The following is a 20,140-nucleotide window of genomic DNA, read 5'->3' as shown; positions in this document are numbered from 1 at the left end:
CTGAACCCAGGCACTCCGAGGCTTATCATTCCTTCTCCTGTCCTTGGAATGGGGTTCCACTTACCTTTTTCTCTCCTGGAGGCTGCTCCCAGGACATAGATTTGGAATGGTGGTGTGGCGTTGAGGACACCATATGGTATGTCCTCAGTCAGCATGACTGACCCCAGGTGAGGCCTGTTTACATACTGTTAGGATTATGCTGCCCTCAAGACAATCCTTATATATAAGTTCCCTTTGCTTATTAAAACTGCCATCCACCAACCCGGCCTGTCACTTTCTTGGGTCTCTCCCTGCCCTTACACCCAGGAAGTTCCCTGGAAAGTTGTGAATAAACAAACTACTGAATCCAATTCTTCAGAGTAGAGACAATAAACATGAATGGAAAACAAAAAAATAAGGAAAAAAACCCCATAAATGATTCTAACGCATTGCCAGATTTAATAACCATTAGCCCCAAACAGATTTGTGTTTGAATCTTATCTGAATAATATCAGCAAGATATTTAATTCTCTTATCATTTTAAAAAATAATAATACCTTACTCCTGGGTAACCTTTACTGAATGTTTACCATGTGTCAGACAATATGTGAAGAACCACGTGTATATTATTTTATTTATATAATAATGCTCTGAGATAGATATTATTATTATTTTTGATAGATATTATTAATCCACTTAATAAACAAACATACTGAGGCTTGTTGAGTTTAATAAAGTTAGTAAGGTGCCCAAGATTATATATCTGGTGACTGATTGAGCCAAGATGCAAGCCCAGGTAGTCTGAGTGAAGAATTTATCACAATGCTTGACACACAGTAGACAGGTCATGTAGTAATCACCATAAGTAGTGTCAGATAATCATTACTGTTATAGTCAAATACTTCAGGAGTTTCCATCAAATACTGATCCTCTCTTGAGGCCAGTGAATAGTGCCTGCCTCACACTCTTCTACTTTGGAGGGAAAGGCATTACTAAGCATCTGATGGGAAATCTGCTCTTAGGGATCTGCACATCTCACATATCATAAGGTATTAGAAGAACCCACAATTTCATTTCATAATCCCAAAATTTAAGTGGAAGTGAAGAAAAACTAGGTTCTCTTTGATGTAGAGAATTCCAGATAAATTTCATGAAAGCTGCATGTATTGCCAGAGTGAGATTTTGGTACCCAGAAAGGCTCTTTCTGTAACTTCAGGGCCTGGGGAAGATGTGGAGTGGTCCCTAAGCTTCCCCTAACATGGGCAGAGTGGACATTCGAACAGTGATACCAAAGTTCATCAGTCTAGGGTACTTGTGGAGGCTACTCTGCGGGCCAGTTCTTTCCGTGGACTCCCACTTTCAATTTCACTTCCTGAGTTTTCCCCCTAAATGGTAATATTTTAAAATGTTAATTATATATTCTTCAAGTCAGAAGGCAGGCTTTAAAAAAGAACAGGGTAGATGATTTTATTGCTTTAGAAATACATTTCACCCTTTTACTGAACAACAGTATTTCGCTCATTACATGTTGTGATAAGAACATGGCGTAGAAGAAACAGTCTTGAGTTGTACTGTTCATGCTCAACATATAGGAAAGAAATGTCCATGAAACATAAATATGGCACAGTTACCTGTCATGTTGCAGTAGACTTTCAGAGGCCCCAGAGGTCCACTGCCATCAGGATCTATCCAGTAGTAATTTGACGTCTGGCCCAGGTGTTTGTAGGCTTCACAGGAAGGCTCATAGATCGCTGGAACAGAACAGCCTACATGAGCACAGTGCAGAGCAAATAGTTCCCCAGATGGGTCCCCCAGCCGATCAAATACTGGCCAGAGCTGCTGAGCAGTATCCTCCTGTTAGAGTGAGAGTTCTTTTTCTCTACATTTAAATTCATGATTTGGTTCTTACTCTATAAGCATTTCTGACCCAACAAACGTAGCAAGTTCCTACTATGACTTTATAGTTGGGAAAGGTCTAAAACAATCAATAAATTGTTAAATAAATATAATGTTTGTTCCATTAGGGCTCATAATCATTGAAAAAATATTTAATCTGTAGTTATTTCTAGATATCATCTCCTTGTTGTAAGGGACTTTATTTTGAAAGGCCATAAATATTGGCTGTTTTGTTGGGCTATCAACTAAGAGAAAAATCTCTCTACCAGACACATACACACACACACACACACACACACTTTTTTTTGATATAGATTGTGTACATTACCCTCAAACAGCATGAGATTTCTAATTTTCCTTTATTTCAGGAGAAAGGAAAGAATGTTCCTGCTTCATTTTGTTACAGTTATTTTAATTACATCACATGTAGTATCTGCAGAAAGCTGACATCAATGTAATTAAATTATAGGCTCTTTTCCATTGTTTTCCTTTCTGTTCCCATGCTCCTGACACATTTTCTTTTCTCAGAAGTACAAAATGGACATTTGCATATCTCCTTTGTAGTCACAATTTCTAGAATACTACTGGGAAGACTTTTAAAAACAGCTCCACGGTGACATTTCTGATGACTTTGAGAGATCTCTTTACAAAACTAAGAACTATTTCTGGTAAAGAGCTATCACCAGATGCACATGCAGTGGAGCCTTTTGGCACAGTGCACTGGAACTCACACTGCTGGGATCAGTTGTTCATTGGTGGCAGGTCCGATTCTGGGACCTCTCTTTTCCACCTTTGTCTCCCATGTTCTCGGTGCCCCTATTTGGCTGCCTGTGGTTTCCTCTCTCTCCAAAGATGTTAGACTTCAAATTCAATTTCATGTCAACAACAACATACTGGACTAAAACAGTTCTCAAAGTCTTTGACTTACTTAATTGGCCTTCCTCCCTTCCTTCTGCAAATATTGAGTGCCTATGATGTGCTGGGCAGGTGCAATGCAAATACAGATGTGAGCACCACAGATAAAGGACGAGTAGGGCTTGTTCACTAATTATTTTGGTATTGCTCATGCAGAAGGTGCCACTGGAAGGGGATGCAGATGGAAAGCTATGCAGAGCTCATGTGTCCTTTGTCCCGGTGTGATGATTAACCTGCTGGGTTTCAATCTCCCAAGTCTCTCATTTGGATAACAAACTATGGTTGCTCTAATTTTGAATGGCATGCCAAGTAAAATATTGCAATAAAAGTCAGTGAGGGAGATTTTTAAAATCTAAGCTAGGAAGATGCTATAATTAGATATAGGTTTTAGAAAGAAAACTCCTGTAGAAAAACTATAGATTTTAGGGGACTTCAGAAGTTCATGAGCACACATAGGCTGTCATGGCCATAGGCTTGGAGAAGGATGAGTAGCTCTGTACTCATACTGAATGAGGAAGGCTAAGTAGTTGGGACTAATTCACATGTTTTTAAAATAAGCTGAAGATGAAAACCAGGTAGGTGTAGGTAGTTGGGAAGAGAGTTGAGAATGACCTAAACTCACAATTTATAACCGCCTTACTAATTTTTTGCAACCTCTCTCCAGATAATTATGATTTTTGTGAGTAGCTCAAAATGAACCAGACAATGTCAGGTTAAAATTCTAAAGTTTTCCTTTTAGTCTCTTCAATATTTCTTTTTTTAGTATTTAATCATTAGTCACTCTCCTTTCCCTCTGCAAACCCCCCATTCTCCTTATCATCTGGTATCTGGTTTACAACAATCACACTATTAATTGGTTGTCTTACCCAAATATCTCTTCACTTTTCACCAAATTATGCCATTAGTCTAGTCCTAAAACATTACTTTCATTGGGTTAAAAAATATGTAATGATTTTTTCAGCATCCATGGTATTATATCCCAGGTCACCACCCATGCATACAAGACCTTCCATAATCCTAACAGGTATCTCCTGGTTTTGCCAGTGTCAACCTTGCACACTGGTCAGGCACCTTTTCTGGACTTATTTTCATCTGCAATACACTACAAACCTCTGAATCTATTCACTTTTTCTACCATAGTTAACTATTGAGGCAGAAATGCTAAGAAACGGGGCGCTGCAATTAAACAGACTTGGGCTGAAATTCCTACTCCACAAAGTACTACTTATGTAACATTGGCAAAATTCCCTAATTTCCTTTAGTCTTATCTGGAGAATAGGTATCAGGTATATTGCAATGAAGTAATGAGAATTGGAAGACACAACAACACCGACTGCTTAACCATTGTATCTGGGCCATTGTAGACATTTAATAGGTGGAATTTTTATGATTAATATCATAATTATTAATTAGGTCCTACTCAAAGTCCTCCTTTCTTAAGGAAACCTTCTCTAGTCAATATACTTATCTTTCTGTACAGCCCAGGGCATTCGCTGCTCATCTCATGTACTATAATATTTGATTATAGTTAATTTAGGACTTGACTGTTGTTGATTGAATTTCATATATGAAAATTTTATTTCCTAACAAGACTGTGAGTTATCTTGAGGGGAGGGGGGTTTTCTTTTCTGCTATATACAATCTAACAGGGTAGATTCTTTTTTAAGATTTTTTTTTATTTATTTGAGATTAGATGGAGAGGGAGAAAGAATCTTTAAGCAGACTCTGCACTGGGCAAGGAGCTGAACATGAGGCCCAATCTCAGGACCCTATCTTGGGATCCCGTGATCACTACCTGAGCTGAAACCAAGAGTGGGACACTTAGACGACTGTGCCACCCAGGCACCCTGAACATGGCAGATGTTTAAGAAAAGCTATCAGAACTGATGAAAGCACTATCTGATGGTAAGAAGCGTGGTTCACTCCTGCATGTCTAAGTAAGCATATAAACCCTCTAAAGAGGACTACGGACCTTAACTCAAGTAATTTACTAAGAGCAAATGTTGAAGGCTTATAGACAAGGGAAATCTGGATGCAAGAATCTCTTCTCTTTTTCTTCAAAGTATGACAGTTATTGTGCTTGACTTTAATTTACGATAGGCCTACTAGCTGCTTTTGCCTCCTCATCACAAATGGGAAACCAAGTATTTCAGCCCAAATGATATCATGTGTGAAAATCATCTGGAGAGCTTGTTAAGATTCCTGGGCCTCACCCTAAAATTCTGATTCAGCAGAGAATCTGCAGTTCTAATAAGCTCCCAAGTGATGCTGATGCTGTGGGTCCTGAATGCATTGTGAGAGGCACAGCTCTAATCCTGGGGGGAAAAAAAAAGTTAACTCTGAAAGGCCAATTCTTGATTTATATTTAGATATAAGTGAAAAAAAGGTAGAACACTGAAAGGCAATACAATAAAATCCTGAATAAGGGTGGAATGGTACCTCACTTCACTCAAAATAATGAGAAGGGATTGGGATACAAAAGCCCAAATAAAAATACATCTGAAAAAAATATATACTTGGATGAATGCACCCGCACAATAGCAGTGGTTATCTCTGGGCAGTAAGATTATGGATAATTTAAAACTTCGTACTTTTCTGTGTTTTCCATATTACTTTATAATGTGCAGAAGTTATGTTATGATTAAAAATATACTTGAGGGGCGACCCCAGTGGCGCAGCGGTTTAGCGCCGCCTGCAGCCCAGGGCGTGATCCTGGAGACCCTGGATCGAGTCCCACGTCAGGCTCTCTGTATGGTGCCTGCTTCTCCCTCTGCCTGTGTCTCTGCCTCTCTCTCTCTCTGTCTCTATGAATAAATAAATAAAATCTTTAAAAAAATATACTTGAGAAATACATATCTAGAATAATGGCACAGAGGTAAAATGGCAAGGACACCTGGATATAATGAAATTGCATTAGTTTTATAACTGAGTAAGGAATTAAGAAATTTTCATTCAGATTTCCTTTCTGTCATTTACAATGTGGACCCCCCCCCCAACTTTGAGTTTTCTCAGCTGTAAAATGAAGGAAATGCTCTCTCCTTCAATTAAGTTGTTGTGATGATTAAGTGATATCACACACACTTTGTAAACTAAAAAGCATTGAGCATATTGACATTTTAATACAGAAAAAGAGCTAACCAAAGCATCTGCCCTGCATGTCTCAGCCAGTTAGTTTTGGACCCAGTGGTGGCATAGTTGGATTCCACATTTTGTGCACAGGAAGCCTGAGGAGAGGACAGAGCACAGGGGCTAAGGCAGCAACCAGCGAAGGAAGTGAAGCACATGAGCCATCATCACTGCTGAAGAACAGAGAGGCAAGTGGGCTGATGGGGAAATAAACAGACTCATCAACTCCACGGATTTATTGGAAAAGTAATAAAAGGTCTCATATTACTGTATGTTTTTGTTGGAAAAGTAATAAAAGGTCTCATATTACTGTATGTTTTTGTAAATAAATCTCAGATGTTTGCAGCAATATTACTACTGAACCCATCAGACTGAATTCCATAGCATGTAAAATTCCAGAAGGTGGTGAATCCTAAGCATGTTCTTCAATTTCCTGAAACAATGGTATAGTCTGCGTAACATCATACTAGGTGCAATGGAAAATGCCAACATACTCCTGTGTTGGTTTCATATGGCTGCTGTAATAGCCAAACATTAATGCACTCAGACAACATGGACCGATTATCTTAGAGTTCTGGAGGTTAGAAGTTTGAGGTGGGTTTCACTGGGCTAAATTCAAGGTGTCTGAAACCTCTGGGGGAAAATCCATTTTCTTACCTGGATCAGCCTCTAGACTCCACCCTGCTCACTGTTCTTGTCTCATTTCTGCATCTTCAACGCAAGGTCTTCCTACACTCCAATGCTCTGATTCCCTGCTTTGGCTGCCACATCTTTCTGTTTCAAGGAGCCCTATGATCACATTAGGCCCACCTAGATAATGTAAGGGAATCTCATGTGACTTCACTTAATCATAAAGTCTCTCTGCCATATATGGTAACATATTCGCTTAATCATAAAGTCTCTCTGCCATATATGGTAACATATTCACAGGTTCTGCAATCAGGACAAGGATTACTTGGGGTGGGGGCAATATTCTGCTTATCACAACTATATAGAAATATGGCTGCTCTACTTAATGAATAAATTTTATTAAGCATTAAATATGTTCCTAGTGTTGTTGGTTAATAAGAAGTATTAAGCAGAATACTAAAGATGGAAGCACAAAGTCAAAGGTTTGTACTGGCCTTTAGAGGTCCATATGGCCCTGAGGTTACAACCATCAGTAGAACACCAAACAACACGTGCATTCTCTGCCCTCCCACCCCCTACCAAAGAGGAGAAGAAATGCTCCCTCTGTTCAGGTGCAGATGCAGCATGAGGTGTCTGAAGTATCACTGACTTGCAGACAGAAGGAAAAGCAAAAGGTTGAAGAGCAAAGATGTGCAATTGGCCTAATGTGCTGGGAGATGAAGCACAGTTAAGGAATGCTCATTTTGTGACTAGAATATAAAGGAGGACTTACACCCCCAAGAAGAACATCCGAAGAGTCTGAACTACTGCAAAAAATGGGAACAGAAGAGGGCCAAAAACCAAATAAAAATGGCAATATGTTTAGCGAGCAGATTTGAGTGACTTTTTAGATATTTCAGAGTGGTAGTATTTATAGAACCAAATTATAGGGAAAGGAACTATTTGATGGACTTGGATGCTGACCACACATTGTAGGCATTTGAACATAAAAGGAAAAATAGAATAAAAGTTGATAGAGATTGCTAAATTCACAAGAGAGTCTTTGTTAGGATGTGTGACACGGATTCATTTTTTAAAATGTTTATTTATTTTTAAGATTTTAATTTATTTATTCATGAGATACACAGAGACAGAGATGTAGGCAGAGGGAGAGGCAGACTTCCTGCAGGGAGCCCAAAGCGAGACGTGGTCCAAGGACCCTGGGATCACACCCTCAACCAAAGGCAGACGCTCAACCACTGAATCCCCCAGGCATCCCAGATTCATTTTTTTTTTAACATGGGTATTTCTAATTACTAACAGAACTACACATTTTGATGAATTTTGAAAAAGGAGCAAATAATAGAAAAGAAAAAGATAACATCTTGTTTTCTTGCCCCCAGGTGCAAATTTTGGTAAGCTTGTATTTCAGTCTCTTCCTGAATGCTGAGCCTTTCTTACTTCTGTGTAGACATCTTTCAATGGTGTGAGAAGTTAATGTAACTGCTCGTAATCCAGAATACATAATGGCCACATTCTATTAGCTGTTGTCAGGTACTCACTACCACCTCCATGCCACCATGAAGTGAGCTCTAAATTCCGATAGTCAATTTTAGATTCCTGAGAATCTTAAAAGCAACAACTTTGCCTCTGAATGCATCTTCACCAGCACTGGCTAGACTCTAATTTAAAATAAAACAGAAAGAAAAAAATAGTTTCGTATTTGGCAAAAAAACAAATCACTTTTCATTACTGTTTTATTTGTATTTTTGATTAATATTTGGAAAATATATTTTCAAATGTACATTGGAGAGATTTTAAAAAATCTTTTGTAGTGTATACATTTATAGTGTAGCCCATTTATTGTTATTGTTTTTTTTGTTGTTGTTGACATAGAAAATGGGAATTCCTGGGTGGCTCAGCATTTGAGCCATCTGTCTTTGGCTCGGGTCATGATCCCATGGTCCCGGGGTCGAGTTCTACATGAGGCTCCCTGTATGGAGCCTACTTCTCCCTCTGCCTCTGTCTCTGCCCCTCTCTCTCTCTCTCTGTCTCTCATGGATAAAGAAATAAAATCTTAAAAAAAACATGGAAAATGAATGTTATACTATACTATAAATGAAGACTAAAATATGTGTTCTTCCCTATTTGTCTTATAGCTTTGAATATGTAGGTTTTGATGTATAAGTACATTTTATGTTTTTGGATATATTAAGATTTCCCTTTAAAAACTGTTCTCACATCTCTTAAATATATAATATTATCCTCCATTTATGACAATAAAGATCCTGAATATCATGCTAAGTAGTAATTAAGACATATACTCACATATGATTAAAATATTAAAGTACTTGGGAATGGAGAAGAAAGCACAGAAGCCTACCATGGCTTCTATTTTCACATAAACATTGACTATTTATTTACTTATTTTTAAATTTTTTTAAGCATTGACAATTTAGGGGATCCCTGGGTGGCTCAGCGGTTTGGTACCTGCCTTCAGCCCGGGGCGTGATCCTGGAGTCCCGTGATCAAGTCCCATGTCGGGCTCCCTGCATGGAGCCTGCTTCTATCTCTGTCTCTCTCTCTGTCTCGTCTCTCTCTCTCTCTCTCATTCTCTCTCTCTCTCCCACTAATAAATAAATAAAATCTTTTTTTAAAGCATTGACAATTTAAAAAAGACGTTGCTATAGGTTGAAATATATCCCCTGAAAAGATGTTGAAGCTCTAGTTCCCTGTGATAGTGACCTTATTTGGAAATAAGATGTTGAAGATGGTTAGGTTGAGATGAGATCACCTCAATAGGCTTAATCCAACTTGACTTAAATAAAGGGGCTATTTGGACACAGAAACAGATACCTACAAGGGAAGACAATATAAAGACACAGGAAGGATGCCAACCACAAGCTAAAGAACATCTGAGGCCAGCAAGAAGAAGCTGGTAGAGAAGTATGGCACAGATTCTCACTTGCAGTCCTCAGAAGGAATCAACCCTGAAGATACCTTGATTTTGGATTTCTATCCTCTGAAACTGTAAGGCAATACATTTCTTTTAAGTCACCTTGGTTGTGGTCCGTTTTACAGCAGTCCTGGGAAACTAATACAGACACATAGGAGCCAAGTGACTGGGTCAAGTTGGAGCTTTTCCAAATTATAGATGATGTGGATGCCTCTCCACCATGGCCTAGTACTTTAATTTTAAAAGAGAAATATCTCCCAGATAAATAATTATTTTTGGCTCACGTGCATAAAGTCTTATACTGGGTGCTCTGAATAGTACAAGCAATGGTTCTCCAGAGCTCTGCTAATTCTGATGAGCTGAGGAAGGCTCTCCTTGACCCTATCTACACCTCATAATTTAAGATAGACATGTGGGCACATGGCATATACCCTTCCTCTTATTACCTTCTGAAACATATGGACCTCTAGACGTAGCCAAGGATGAAACGTGTCCGAAAATTAACCACAAGTCAAAAATGAAAACGTACATAAAGGTTATCTTTGGAACATCATAAGTAGTCTTTTCCTGATTGCCAGGAAAGGGAAAAGTTCACTTCTAATGATTTGATATAAAATTGGAAAGAAGCATAAAATAATTTTATAGCTCATTTGCTAGTAAATGCTGTAACATGACATTTTGGGTATTGATAGTTTATGAATGTTCTTCACTTTCCTGCTCTCTTATAGCAGAGGGACTGCGCACTTACTACAGACCAGGAACAAGATGCTAACAAGGGAGAATTGGTTTACTGGAGACTCTACTCTTGAATTAATAAATAAGTCTTTTAATGGAAAACGTGGTTGTACCAGAAAATGATAAATAGTTGTTCTTAGCCCTTGAAAGGGGCCTGGGGCATATGTGAATTGGTGATACTCAGAATAGAATGGTCTCAGGTACCCTCTTTATGCTGATGCCTTTTAATCACTAAGTCACCTTCTGATCTTAATGTGTCTTTCAAAAATAAGTTTATCTACTGGAATGAGGTATTTCTCATTTGAAACCATGAAATTGATTTTCCAACTTCAATCGGGCTCTAGTGAATTTGGTTGGAGAACCTAGTTTTCCTAGATTCTCATTATTCTTGTAAAGGTAACTACTTGTGCACAACCAAGCCGGAAATCCAGAGAGGCAGCAGGGGCCTTGAAACCTTCCCCTGTGAAATCTCCCTAATTCTAAGACCATGCAATTATTTTTAATTAGCATGAAGTAAGCTTCACAATACCTAGGTCCTCATTAACACTTGAATATTAACCTCACATGTTCTCTCTTTTTTTTTTGTTTGTTTGTTTTTTGTTTGTTTGTTTGGTTTTTTAAGCTTGAATGAGTGCCCTGAGTAAGCTACATTATATCCTGGAGGAGCTATTGTCTCATAACCGGCACACAGCAAATGGTGGTAGTAGAGAGAGTGTGGGTTTAAAAACAGATATTCTGCATGCTAATATTATGTCACAATCTTTCCATCAGTGCAATTTCTCTATGAGATGTTACTCATTATCATCCTCGAATGAGTTCTTTCATCTAAGTCTCAAGGGAAAAGGGTAACTTAGAAGAGGAAAAAAAGGAAAAAGTTTGATTTCTTGTTAATAAATCAATAGCTTATATTTCTCTTACCTGACAAGTCCTTCAAGCAAATTTTGGAGATAAGAGTAAAATCTACATTTATTTTTTTTCATTTCTACTGTCTCTCTTACCCAAATCCATCCCACTTCTGCCTTTGGTTTGATTCTTCCTAACTCCTTCCATTCTTGATATTGGCTCCAAGGCACTACTTAAAAGAAAACAATAATCCCAAACTTCGTAATGCTAGTCAGAGAACCACAACTCTTTGGCTCTATATCATCATGACTGCCATATTACTTGGTGATGTCCATATCCATACTTGATATTCTATGACCTTCACTCCACAAAACATAAAATTAATTGTTTCTTTTCATGACTGAGTTTGGAGAAGCTCTACTAGTATTTTCTTCATATTACTCTTAGGTTACAGAAGACTAAGAGGAGGGGGGAAAAACCTATAAAACCAAATGGCTATGCTACAAACTCATGCTTTCACATTTTAATAGGTCTCTACAGTGAAGCTTAATAACCCTATTGATCACTAGCTTAGATCCTATACAGACTGGCTATGTTGTCTCTTGCTCTATCTACTCAATCTTCTATTCCCATCTCTAACCTCATCACTCTCATTTTCACTCTATCCCAATAATGAGACAAAGAACATTGATCCAAATGTGTTAACATCTGTATTCTACTCCTTCAGTGTAACTCTGCCCTACACAGGTCCTTTTCCCTTTCCAATTGCTAATTAATTAATTAATTAATTAATTAATTTTTTGATATCTACTAATGTGGTACTAGATCTAGTGCTATGCCTTGTACTAGAAATAAATGAAATGAGTGAATCATAGATCCTGGCTCTGAGGAATTTTCTGTCTGATGTATGGGGTAGACGTGTGGAGAAATAAAATACATATACTTGGCTGAATGAATTCTTTTAAAGATTTTATTTATTTATTCATGAGAGACAGAAAGAGAGAGAGACAGAGAGACAGAGAGAGAGACAGAGATACAGGCAGAGGGCAGAGGGAGAAGCAGGCTCCATGCAGAGAGCCTGATGTAGGACTCAATCCCGGACTCCAGGATCACGTCCTGAGCTGGAAGGCAGACACTCAACCACTGAGCCACTCAGAAGTCCCATCCAGGCTGAATGAATTTTTTAAAAAGATTTAAACAAAGTACCCAAACAATTTAGGTAAGGGATTGGACAACTTGGCTTAGGACAATCTGGTGAGGCTTCATTTGGAGGTGAGTCTTAAAGGATGAGTAGGAGTTTTCCAGGAAAAGGAGAGAAGGAGCCTTCTTTACTGTTCCTTTCCAATACCATGTTATTTCATGCCAATCTTCAGATACTTTAAGAGAATTATTTCCTCAATTTCCCCTCTCTTTTTTTTTTTTTTTCCAATTAGCTCCATCTTCTTTGTCTTTTAATTAGCACCTGTCTCCTTTATCTTGGGTAATGGAAGGGGGAAAATATGCATGTTGCCCTCTAATAGTGTTTATCAATCCAACCTAAGGGGACTTCTTTTTCCGCATGTACCCCTGAACCTCCTCAAGTCAGAAAATTATCACTTCTGCCTCATTTTCCAGAATGCCACTGATGACTGCTGACTTTGACTAAGTCTTCTTTCTCTGTGACTCCAGTAGACTTAGTCACTGCTGACCATACCTTCACTGAAACTTACTCTTCTCCACCCTTCTGTGTCTTCACACTTGTCTATCTGACTCTCAGACCACTTCTAAACCATGTCCTTCACTGTCATTTTTTATTTTTCTGGCCTTTATAAAGAGCTATCCTCTGAGGCTTGTCTTCAGTGCTCTGTCCCTGCCATCTGCACAGAAGGATTAGTTCACTACTCCAAGGCTTTTTACCTAAAGAAGAGCAGAGTCACAACTGGAACACAGGAATTCTGGCTACATAATCTTTGCTCTTAAACTATGCTGAACTTTTTTTTTATTAATCTCATATTTTTTAACTTTTTCACATTTATATTTACTATTTTTACTATTTATACTATTCTTATCATTCTCAAGAAAAAAAGCATATTTTGTTCTTATTGTTTGGAAGATAGTTTGGAGAAGAGGGTGTGTTTTACTGAAGTAGAGTCTCCTGAAGGAAGAACAGATTTGTAAAACTTATATCTGTATATGTGTATCAAAGGAAAACAATGGAGTGAGAAATTCTCCAATTGTTTTTAGCTAAACAAGACTCAGTTTAACAGAAAAACAAATCTGGCTCTGATTAGAAAGTACTAATGCCTTTGCAAACTTCAGTCATTTTTAAGTAAAATTGTCCTTGCAATTCAAATAAAAACAGAACTGTATTTTATACTAATTTATACCTTAAAATGTTTTACTATTGTTTATCTAATTTAATGAATGAGGCAGCATGACTGATTTGAAATGCCAAATGAAGCTGTTGAAATTTAATGAGAAAGTAAACTACTGAAAAATATGAGTATTGAAACTTGAAAATGAAATGGGGGATCCCTGGGTGGTGCAGCGGTTTGGCGCCTGCCTTTGGCCCAGGGCGCGATCCTAGAGACCGAAGATCGAATCCCACGTCAGGCTCCCGGTGCATGGAGCCTGCTTCTCCCTCTGCCTATGTCTCTGCCTCTCTCTCTCTCTCTCTCTCTCTGTATGACTATCATAAATTAAAAAAAAAATTAAAAAAAAAAAAGAAAATGAAATGGATAGACTGTATCCCCCAATGAATCATACCTCCCTCCATTGACACTCTTCCATTGTCCCCCCCACCACTGATTCTGCATTTGATCATGTCACTTGCTTTGGTTAAAGAGACATTAGCAAACATGATATGAACTGAGGTTTGCAAAATTGTTGGCCATTTGGGCTTATCTTCTCTTTCCCTTTAGAACACTTCTGCTCCCATGGGAAGAAACCTGAACCAACTCACTGGAGACACATGGGCCCATCGAGAGAAACATTAACCATTAGACTTGTGAGCAAGGCTGTCACAGACCAACCAGCCCAAGGTGAGCTGCCATTTGATTGCACCTGCTTGAATTATCACTGGTGAGACCAGCAAAAGGAATGTCCAACAGAGCCTATCCCATGAGGCTAACAGGTTATCATGGGCAGATAAAACTGTTTGAAACCACTGAGTTTTAGGGAAGTTTGATAGGTTGAAATATAACTGACACAGGTGAGTCACACACTCAAAGACATGTCTTCTTGGCTTTGATTGTTTTACTAAGATGGGATCATACAATGTACAACCCAATTTATTCAATGATTGCCTGTTGAAGGTCTTCACTTTCTTTCCATGCTTTGCTACTACACCCATTCTGCGGTGAATATCACTGAAGTTTACCTGAGTTGCAGTAAACACAACTTCTGAGTAGAGTCGGGCTGATGTCATGAGGCACAGAAGGCCTAGGAGAGCTTTAAGGACCTGGTAAATGTTTAAATCTTTAATTTATTTTAAAATTAGAGGGGGAAATAAATAAGAATAGGATAATGAATCCAGTCTGGATTATAGACATCTTTACACCAATGCATTTATAAGGTATATTTCATATTTTCTATGTGTGTGTATTTAGTGCAGGAAAAAAAAAAAAAGGTACAGGTAAAAAGTTCCTAGAGCCCATGAAAGTCAGACTGTGGCCCTGGAAATAGGTCTTGATTTTTTATTTCAATAGATATTTCAAGATTGCTTTCTGAAAGTCTGAAACAATTGCCATTTTTACCAGAAATGAATGAAAGTGTTCTTTTAACTTCTTCCCATCAGCAATAGGTATTATCACTAACTGTTTGCCACTTGGATGAATGCGAAGTGGTCGTTCAATGCCACTCAGTTTGCATTTTTTTTCACTATGGAGAGTTGGAACTTTTTCCGTAAGCTTCTTGGCCATGCACATGTGCTTCTGTGGGCTGCCCAGTCATCATCTTTGGGCAGTTTCTATTTACCTGAACCTTTTGTCCCTGTCATAACTGTATACATTACTCACCAATTAATTATTTGTAGAGTGACATTATCTATAGGACATGTACCATGCACAAGTTTTGATTTTTTACATGTCCTAGATTGCCTACCTTTGTTAAGCTGTCACTCCAAAGCTTCCTTTGCTCATGGACTCTCCCCAGTTTTCTCCCAGGATTTTCAATGTTTAATTTTTTACATATAAGTCTTTGATACCAGTTAGCTTTATATCTAACCTTTACCTAATTATTATCACTATTCTATTTATTGTCATAAACTTGAAGAAGAAGATAGATATAGTGGGCTGAACACAGAATGGGAAGAAGGGAGTTTGCATAGTGTCACTGGAGTTATTTTTTATTATAAAAAGAAAGAAGTGAGTAAAACCATGTGTTTTCAAACTGGGTACCCCTGGAGTCCTGAGGCTCACAATGGTTCTTTGGAGACTTATATAAAAAAGAGAGGATTATTCCCCCAAACAGTGAGGATTTAAACTTCCTACAAATCCTGTCAATTACTAGTGTATTTTACGTGTCAAGATTTCACCTATGATTTTATATGAGGAGGGAAAGTGTCTTGGGGAAAAACCCTCAAAAACCCTGGATTTGATAAGCCTTATTATTATTATATGGTTTTAGGAAAGAAAGGGAAGGAAAAAGAAGAGAAAGAGCAAAAGTGGGGAAAACAATCCCCCAATCTTTAAACAATGATATGAGGTCGGTATCATTATCCTCAGAGGCAGATCCAGGTTTTCCAGGGCCTGAAGTGAATACATGTTAATGGTTTTTCTTTAAGAAAAAAGAATATTCAAAAACAAATGAGAATCTAGCTCTGAAAATGGGCTGTGGGAGTGCTCTTGTAAGCCATTCCTGGCCCAGGATGCCAGCAATAACTTAATAATATACAGAAATTATTGCAGACCATATAAATACAGTCACGAAACCCAAAGCTACCATATCCCCAACTCAATGTCCCCTCAGCCAGATGCCAAAAATGCTGGAGTCTGCACCAAAGGAGGACAGTTGGAGTAAAAAGACACTGGACTCCTTGCAACTAGGACACTCTGTATGCTTTGTGTGAATGTATGTGAACCTACCCTCCACAAGCAAGGGCTCTGAAGCCTGGGCTCTATTAGCTTTCGAGTGAGTTTCCCAGCTTACAACGGAAGAAACAAAGGCTCAGAGAGATTTAGTAGTTTACCAAAGTCCCAAAGCTTGTCAGTGAGTGGGAGCCAGGATGCCAACAAGTGCCCAGCCCAAGTTTTGTTATTCTCGCTGTCCAGCACGGTCTCCTAGCATCCTGTCTGCTTTTTGTGGTGCTTTTTACCTTTGAATAGTTTAAATGTTTTGCAGAACAGATTGTTAATTTTAAAAAAAGAAAAAGAAAGGAAAAAGATACCTATCTACTTGAAATGGTAAAATGTATGGTAGACGGGGAAGCATTCTTACTGATAAATGAGTTTAGATAATTAGACTCTTAGAGTGTTGGGCTGTAGCCACTGTGTCTAATTGTCATTAGACATCACTTTTATGGTAAGGCCACTTCAAAAATTAAGATATCCATGGGAAAAACACTCAATAGTCATTTTTCACTCATAGGGTTTCAAACCACATATGGACCTGAGCACCTGAAATTCTGAGGAAGCTTCATAAGGAGATGCCATGAAGCTGGCTCTCCATCTCAGGCATGCCCATCATCAGGGCTACAGCTGTATTATCCTGCTTGAGTTTTCTATTACCCACTCAGTTGCTGAGTGATTCCCATTAAATCACTAGTGATTAAGTAAGATCCCATATACACAGTACCTAGTGTTGCTCCACCTCTTTTCCCTTGGCAAACACGGAAAGGCCAAACTCATCTTAATCATTAAACACAATATAAGAAGGATGGAAAATATTCTTTTTAAAAAGTTCTGTGCATTCCAAGATCAAATAGAAATATATTGAGTGTAACCAGAGTTCTGAATAATTCATGCTCTTCTCACCTTACCTTCCTGTGCACAATTGAAAATTGGCCATATCGATTTCTTGCCCAATATACAGTGAAACCTCATTTATCTGACATCATTTGGGAATGAGCTGTTCATAGAGCCACAAGTTTTAAAGCTTGAGAAGACCTTGGAGGCATCTAATCTATTCCCCTCTTTGTAAATAATTATAATAATTATAACAACAACAGCTACTTGAGCCGTTACCATGCGTCATACCCTTTGCTGAGTCGCTTGCATATGATGCGCCATTGGGTTTTCATAGTACTCCTATGAGGTATGTATTATTCTTTCCATTTCACAAACAAACAAACAAACAAAAAAACCCTGAGGCTTAGAGAGGTTAAAATAATTAAAGCCTACATAGCTTAAAAGTACTGGCACCAGGATTGAATTTAAGCCCATGGCCTCTGTTCTTAGCCACTGTATTACAGTAGCTTGAAGAGCCAAAGGTGTCAGATGTCTTGCTCACCCAAAATCACCCACTTTTTCAGTGTCAGTTACTAGACCAGAGCCCACATCTCTTGTTATCACACCATCTCTGATACAAACTTTAACATAATTGGATCTTTAACAGAAATGAACTGATGAACTATTTTCATTCCTTTAAGCATGAAAACTCATTTTATTTTAAACATTTTCAGTGAAAATCGTTCTGAAAGTTATTGCAGTTTTCTGCCTCCTTAATCATACTGCATTAAATCTAATTGCCATTTCTTGCTGACTCAGTTTTCATAATTAGGTACATCAATCATTGGATTATATTGTAACAACACCATACTCTCATCAAATGATCCCAGCAAACTTTGTTTCATTGATTTGTTGGTTTCCTTTTTTTTTTTTTTTTTTTATAAGCTATGAATCCTTACTGTGTTATGACCGGGGATGCCATGCTGCAAATTCTAACTGCGCTTTTTGTCCAGACACAGAAATACATTATGGGTTGGGAAGCAATACTGGCAGGCCTGTTTACATTGGGTGTTTGAAAAATGGAACAAAACAAAAGTGACCTCTAGTTTAGAGTCATCTTCCTTTAGGGATGATTAAGTTGTGTTCTGTAGGATAAAGTGGAGATAGCAGAGGAGGCCAGGGAAAGGTCTAGAGAAAGCAAAGGAGTTGGATATGCAAAGGCTCAGAGGCCAGACAGTGAATCTACCGGCAAGATATAGAGACTGGAGTCCAGAGCTCAAGATCAGCAAGCAGGAGCAGTCCAGACTAGAGACAATCAGGGACCAGATTTCAAAAACAATCTGGTGCTTTAACTTAAGGACTTGGAACTTAGTGGGAGAGTAATGAGGAGTATTTGGAGTTTAAAGACAATCAGATGCAATGACTGAACTGCATGAAAAGTTCCCTTTGGTTATGATAGGAAGACTGGACACAAGAAAGTGAACAGTGGAGGCAGGAAGACCCTCTATGAAGCCATGACATGGTTTCAAAATAAGATCCTCTCAGCAGAGATCAATTATCCACACTTCTGTAATGAGAAGGGAGAGATGAACAATCCCTGAGACCACTTCCAGCTCTAAAACTCTGCAATTCTGTGGCTTAAAAATATGATCGGTTGTATGCAAAGAAAAACACATTTGGACTCGGTATAATGATCTTGATCCCTACTTGACTACACCTGGAAGTGGAACTGTCACAACATTGGAGTCATAAAGTGACTGCAGTTGGCTTTTAAGGCTGTTCTGACATGGATTTACTTTCCTGGTCTGTACAGGTGTAGAGATTCAGGTTATAGGGTTAAAACAACACAGGTCAGCATTCCAGAATCTCAATACGTTTGGCTATCCCGTAATATTCTGAGGTTATCCTGGTAGGGTGCCGCTGAGTGGGCAGTGCCAGTTAGTCCTGGACTCTGACACCAGAACATTTTGACTCTTGGCTGGCTCTTCAATTTACACACTCTGTAGGCTGGGATGCAACATTTCACCTATAGTGGCTCAGCCCCCTTATCTGCAGAAAGGGGTAATAGTAATACCATCCCATGGAGAGTTTTGTGAAGAGAGTCTTGTACTTACTGATTTCTGAATAACTACTAGTTATGATTATGTCAGCTCTGGAAATGAAAAAAAATAGGCAGAATGCTACTAGGATGAGAATTTAGCTTACATCAAAAAAAAGATTTTATTTATTTATTTATTATTAATTTTATTTATTTATTTGAGAGAGAAAGCAAGAGAGAGAGAGAGCATGAGCAGGAGTGGAGGGGGAGAAGGAGAGGAAGGAGCAGACTTCTTGCTGAGCATGGAGCCCTATGTGGGGCTTGACTCCAGGACCCTGAAATCATGACCTGGGCTGAAGGCAGATGGTTAACTGACTGAACCAACCCAGGCACCCCAGCTTATATTTTTTTGATGTATGTATACACACACATACATAGCGTCGCTATCTTGGAGGAAAATGGAATAATTTTAGAGTTTTGACTGTTCCAAAGTTCTTACACTGAGCTGAAATTAGACCCCAATAATTTATAACCCACAGATCCTAATTCTTCCTTTTGGATATGCAGAAAAAGCCAAACACTTGTTTCCCATGATGTGGCCTATTTTTAATTTAATTATATGGTTCTTTGAAATTAGCTTAAGATTTAATCCTCATTAAAACATAAGGAGTTCTTAAGTGCTTTGAATATCAGTTACTTATAAGCGGGCTAACCCTAAGAAACCTGTAAAGTAGTTCTCAATTACCCCCTATTACCCCATAATCCCACTCCAGGGCACTCCTCCACAGTTGGTATATTTTCCTCCAAAATAATTCTTTCCTTCTCCAGATTAACTCCACTAACCACCAATAAATCTCTAATTAGCTCTTCACTCAATTCTTGAGTATTTATTTGCCAGAGAGATAAGTGATCTGATAAACTAATTCACACCATGATGTGCCTGGAGGCCCAGACAGTTTGCTTTGGGCCTTTCTTGAAAGGCTGTGTTTGGAAGGCAAAGTCCTCTTGCTCACTTCTGGTAAATTTTAGGTACTAGGACACACAGCTGAAGGGGAATATTTACAGGGGAGTGGCTCCCCCCAAGCAAACTATTGCTAAGGCATATAGGACTCAGCACTTTTAAGACCCAGGGTCAGGCTGAGAGTTGTGGGGGAGTGGAGGAAATCTGGGGAGATTAGC

General features: G+C 38.6%; 1 protein-coding gene across 6 annotated transcripts in view; it reads right to left on the bottom strand.

Annotated features, from left to right (window-relative positions):
* The window catches only part of CNTNAP2 (contactin associated protein 2), a 1,978,697-nt gene that overhangs the window by 709,850 nt on the left and 1,248,707 nt on the right, over nt 1-20,140 (bottom strand). For all 6 annotated transcript variants that reach the window (XM_077850275.1, XM_077850276.1, XM_077850277.1 and 3 more), the window contains one exon: nt 1,611-1,730. In XM_077850275.1, coding sequence (XP_077706401.1) covers nt 1,611-1,730 — 120 coding nt within the window. The remainder of the gene's footprint in view (nt 1-1,610; nt 1,731-20,140) is intronic.

This window comes from Canis aureus, chromosome 15 (assembly GCF_053574225.1).
Source record: "Canis aureus isolate CA01 chromosome 15, VMU_Caureus_v.1.0, whole genome shotgun sequence".
Lineage (NCBI taxonomy): Eukaryota > Metazoa > Chordata > Mammalia > Carnivora > Canidae > Canis > Canis aureus.
The sequence above is the reverse complement of the archived record's forward strand: the minus strand, read 5'-3'. Positions and strand labels throughout refer to the sequence as shown.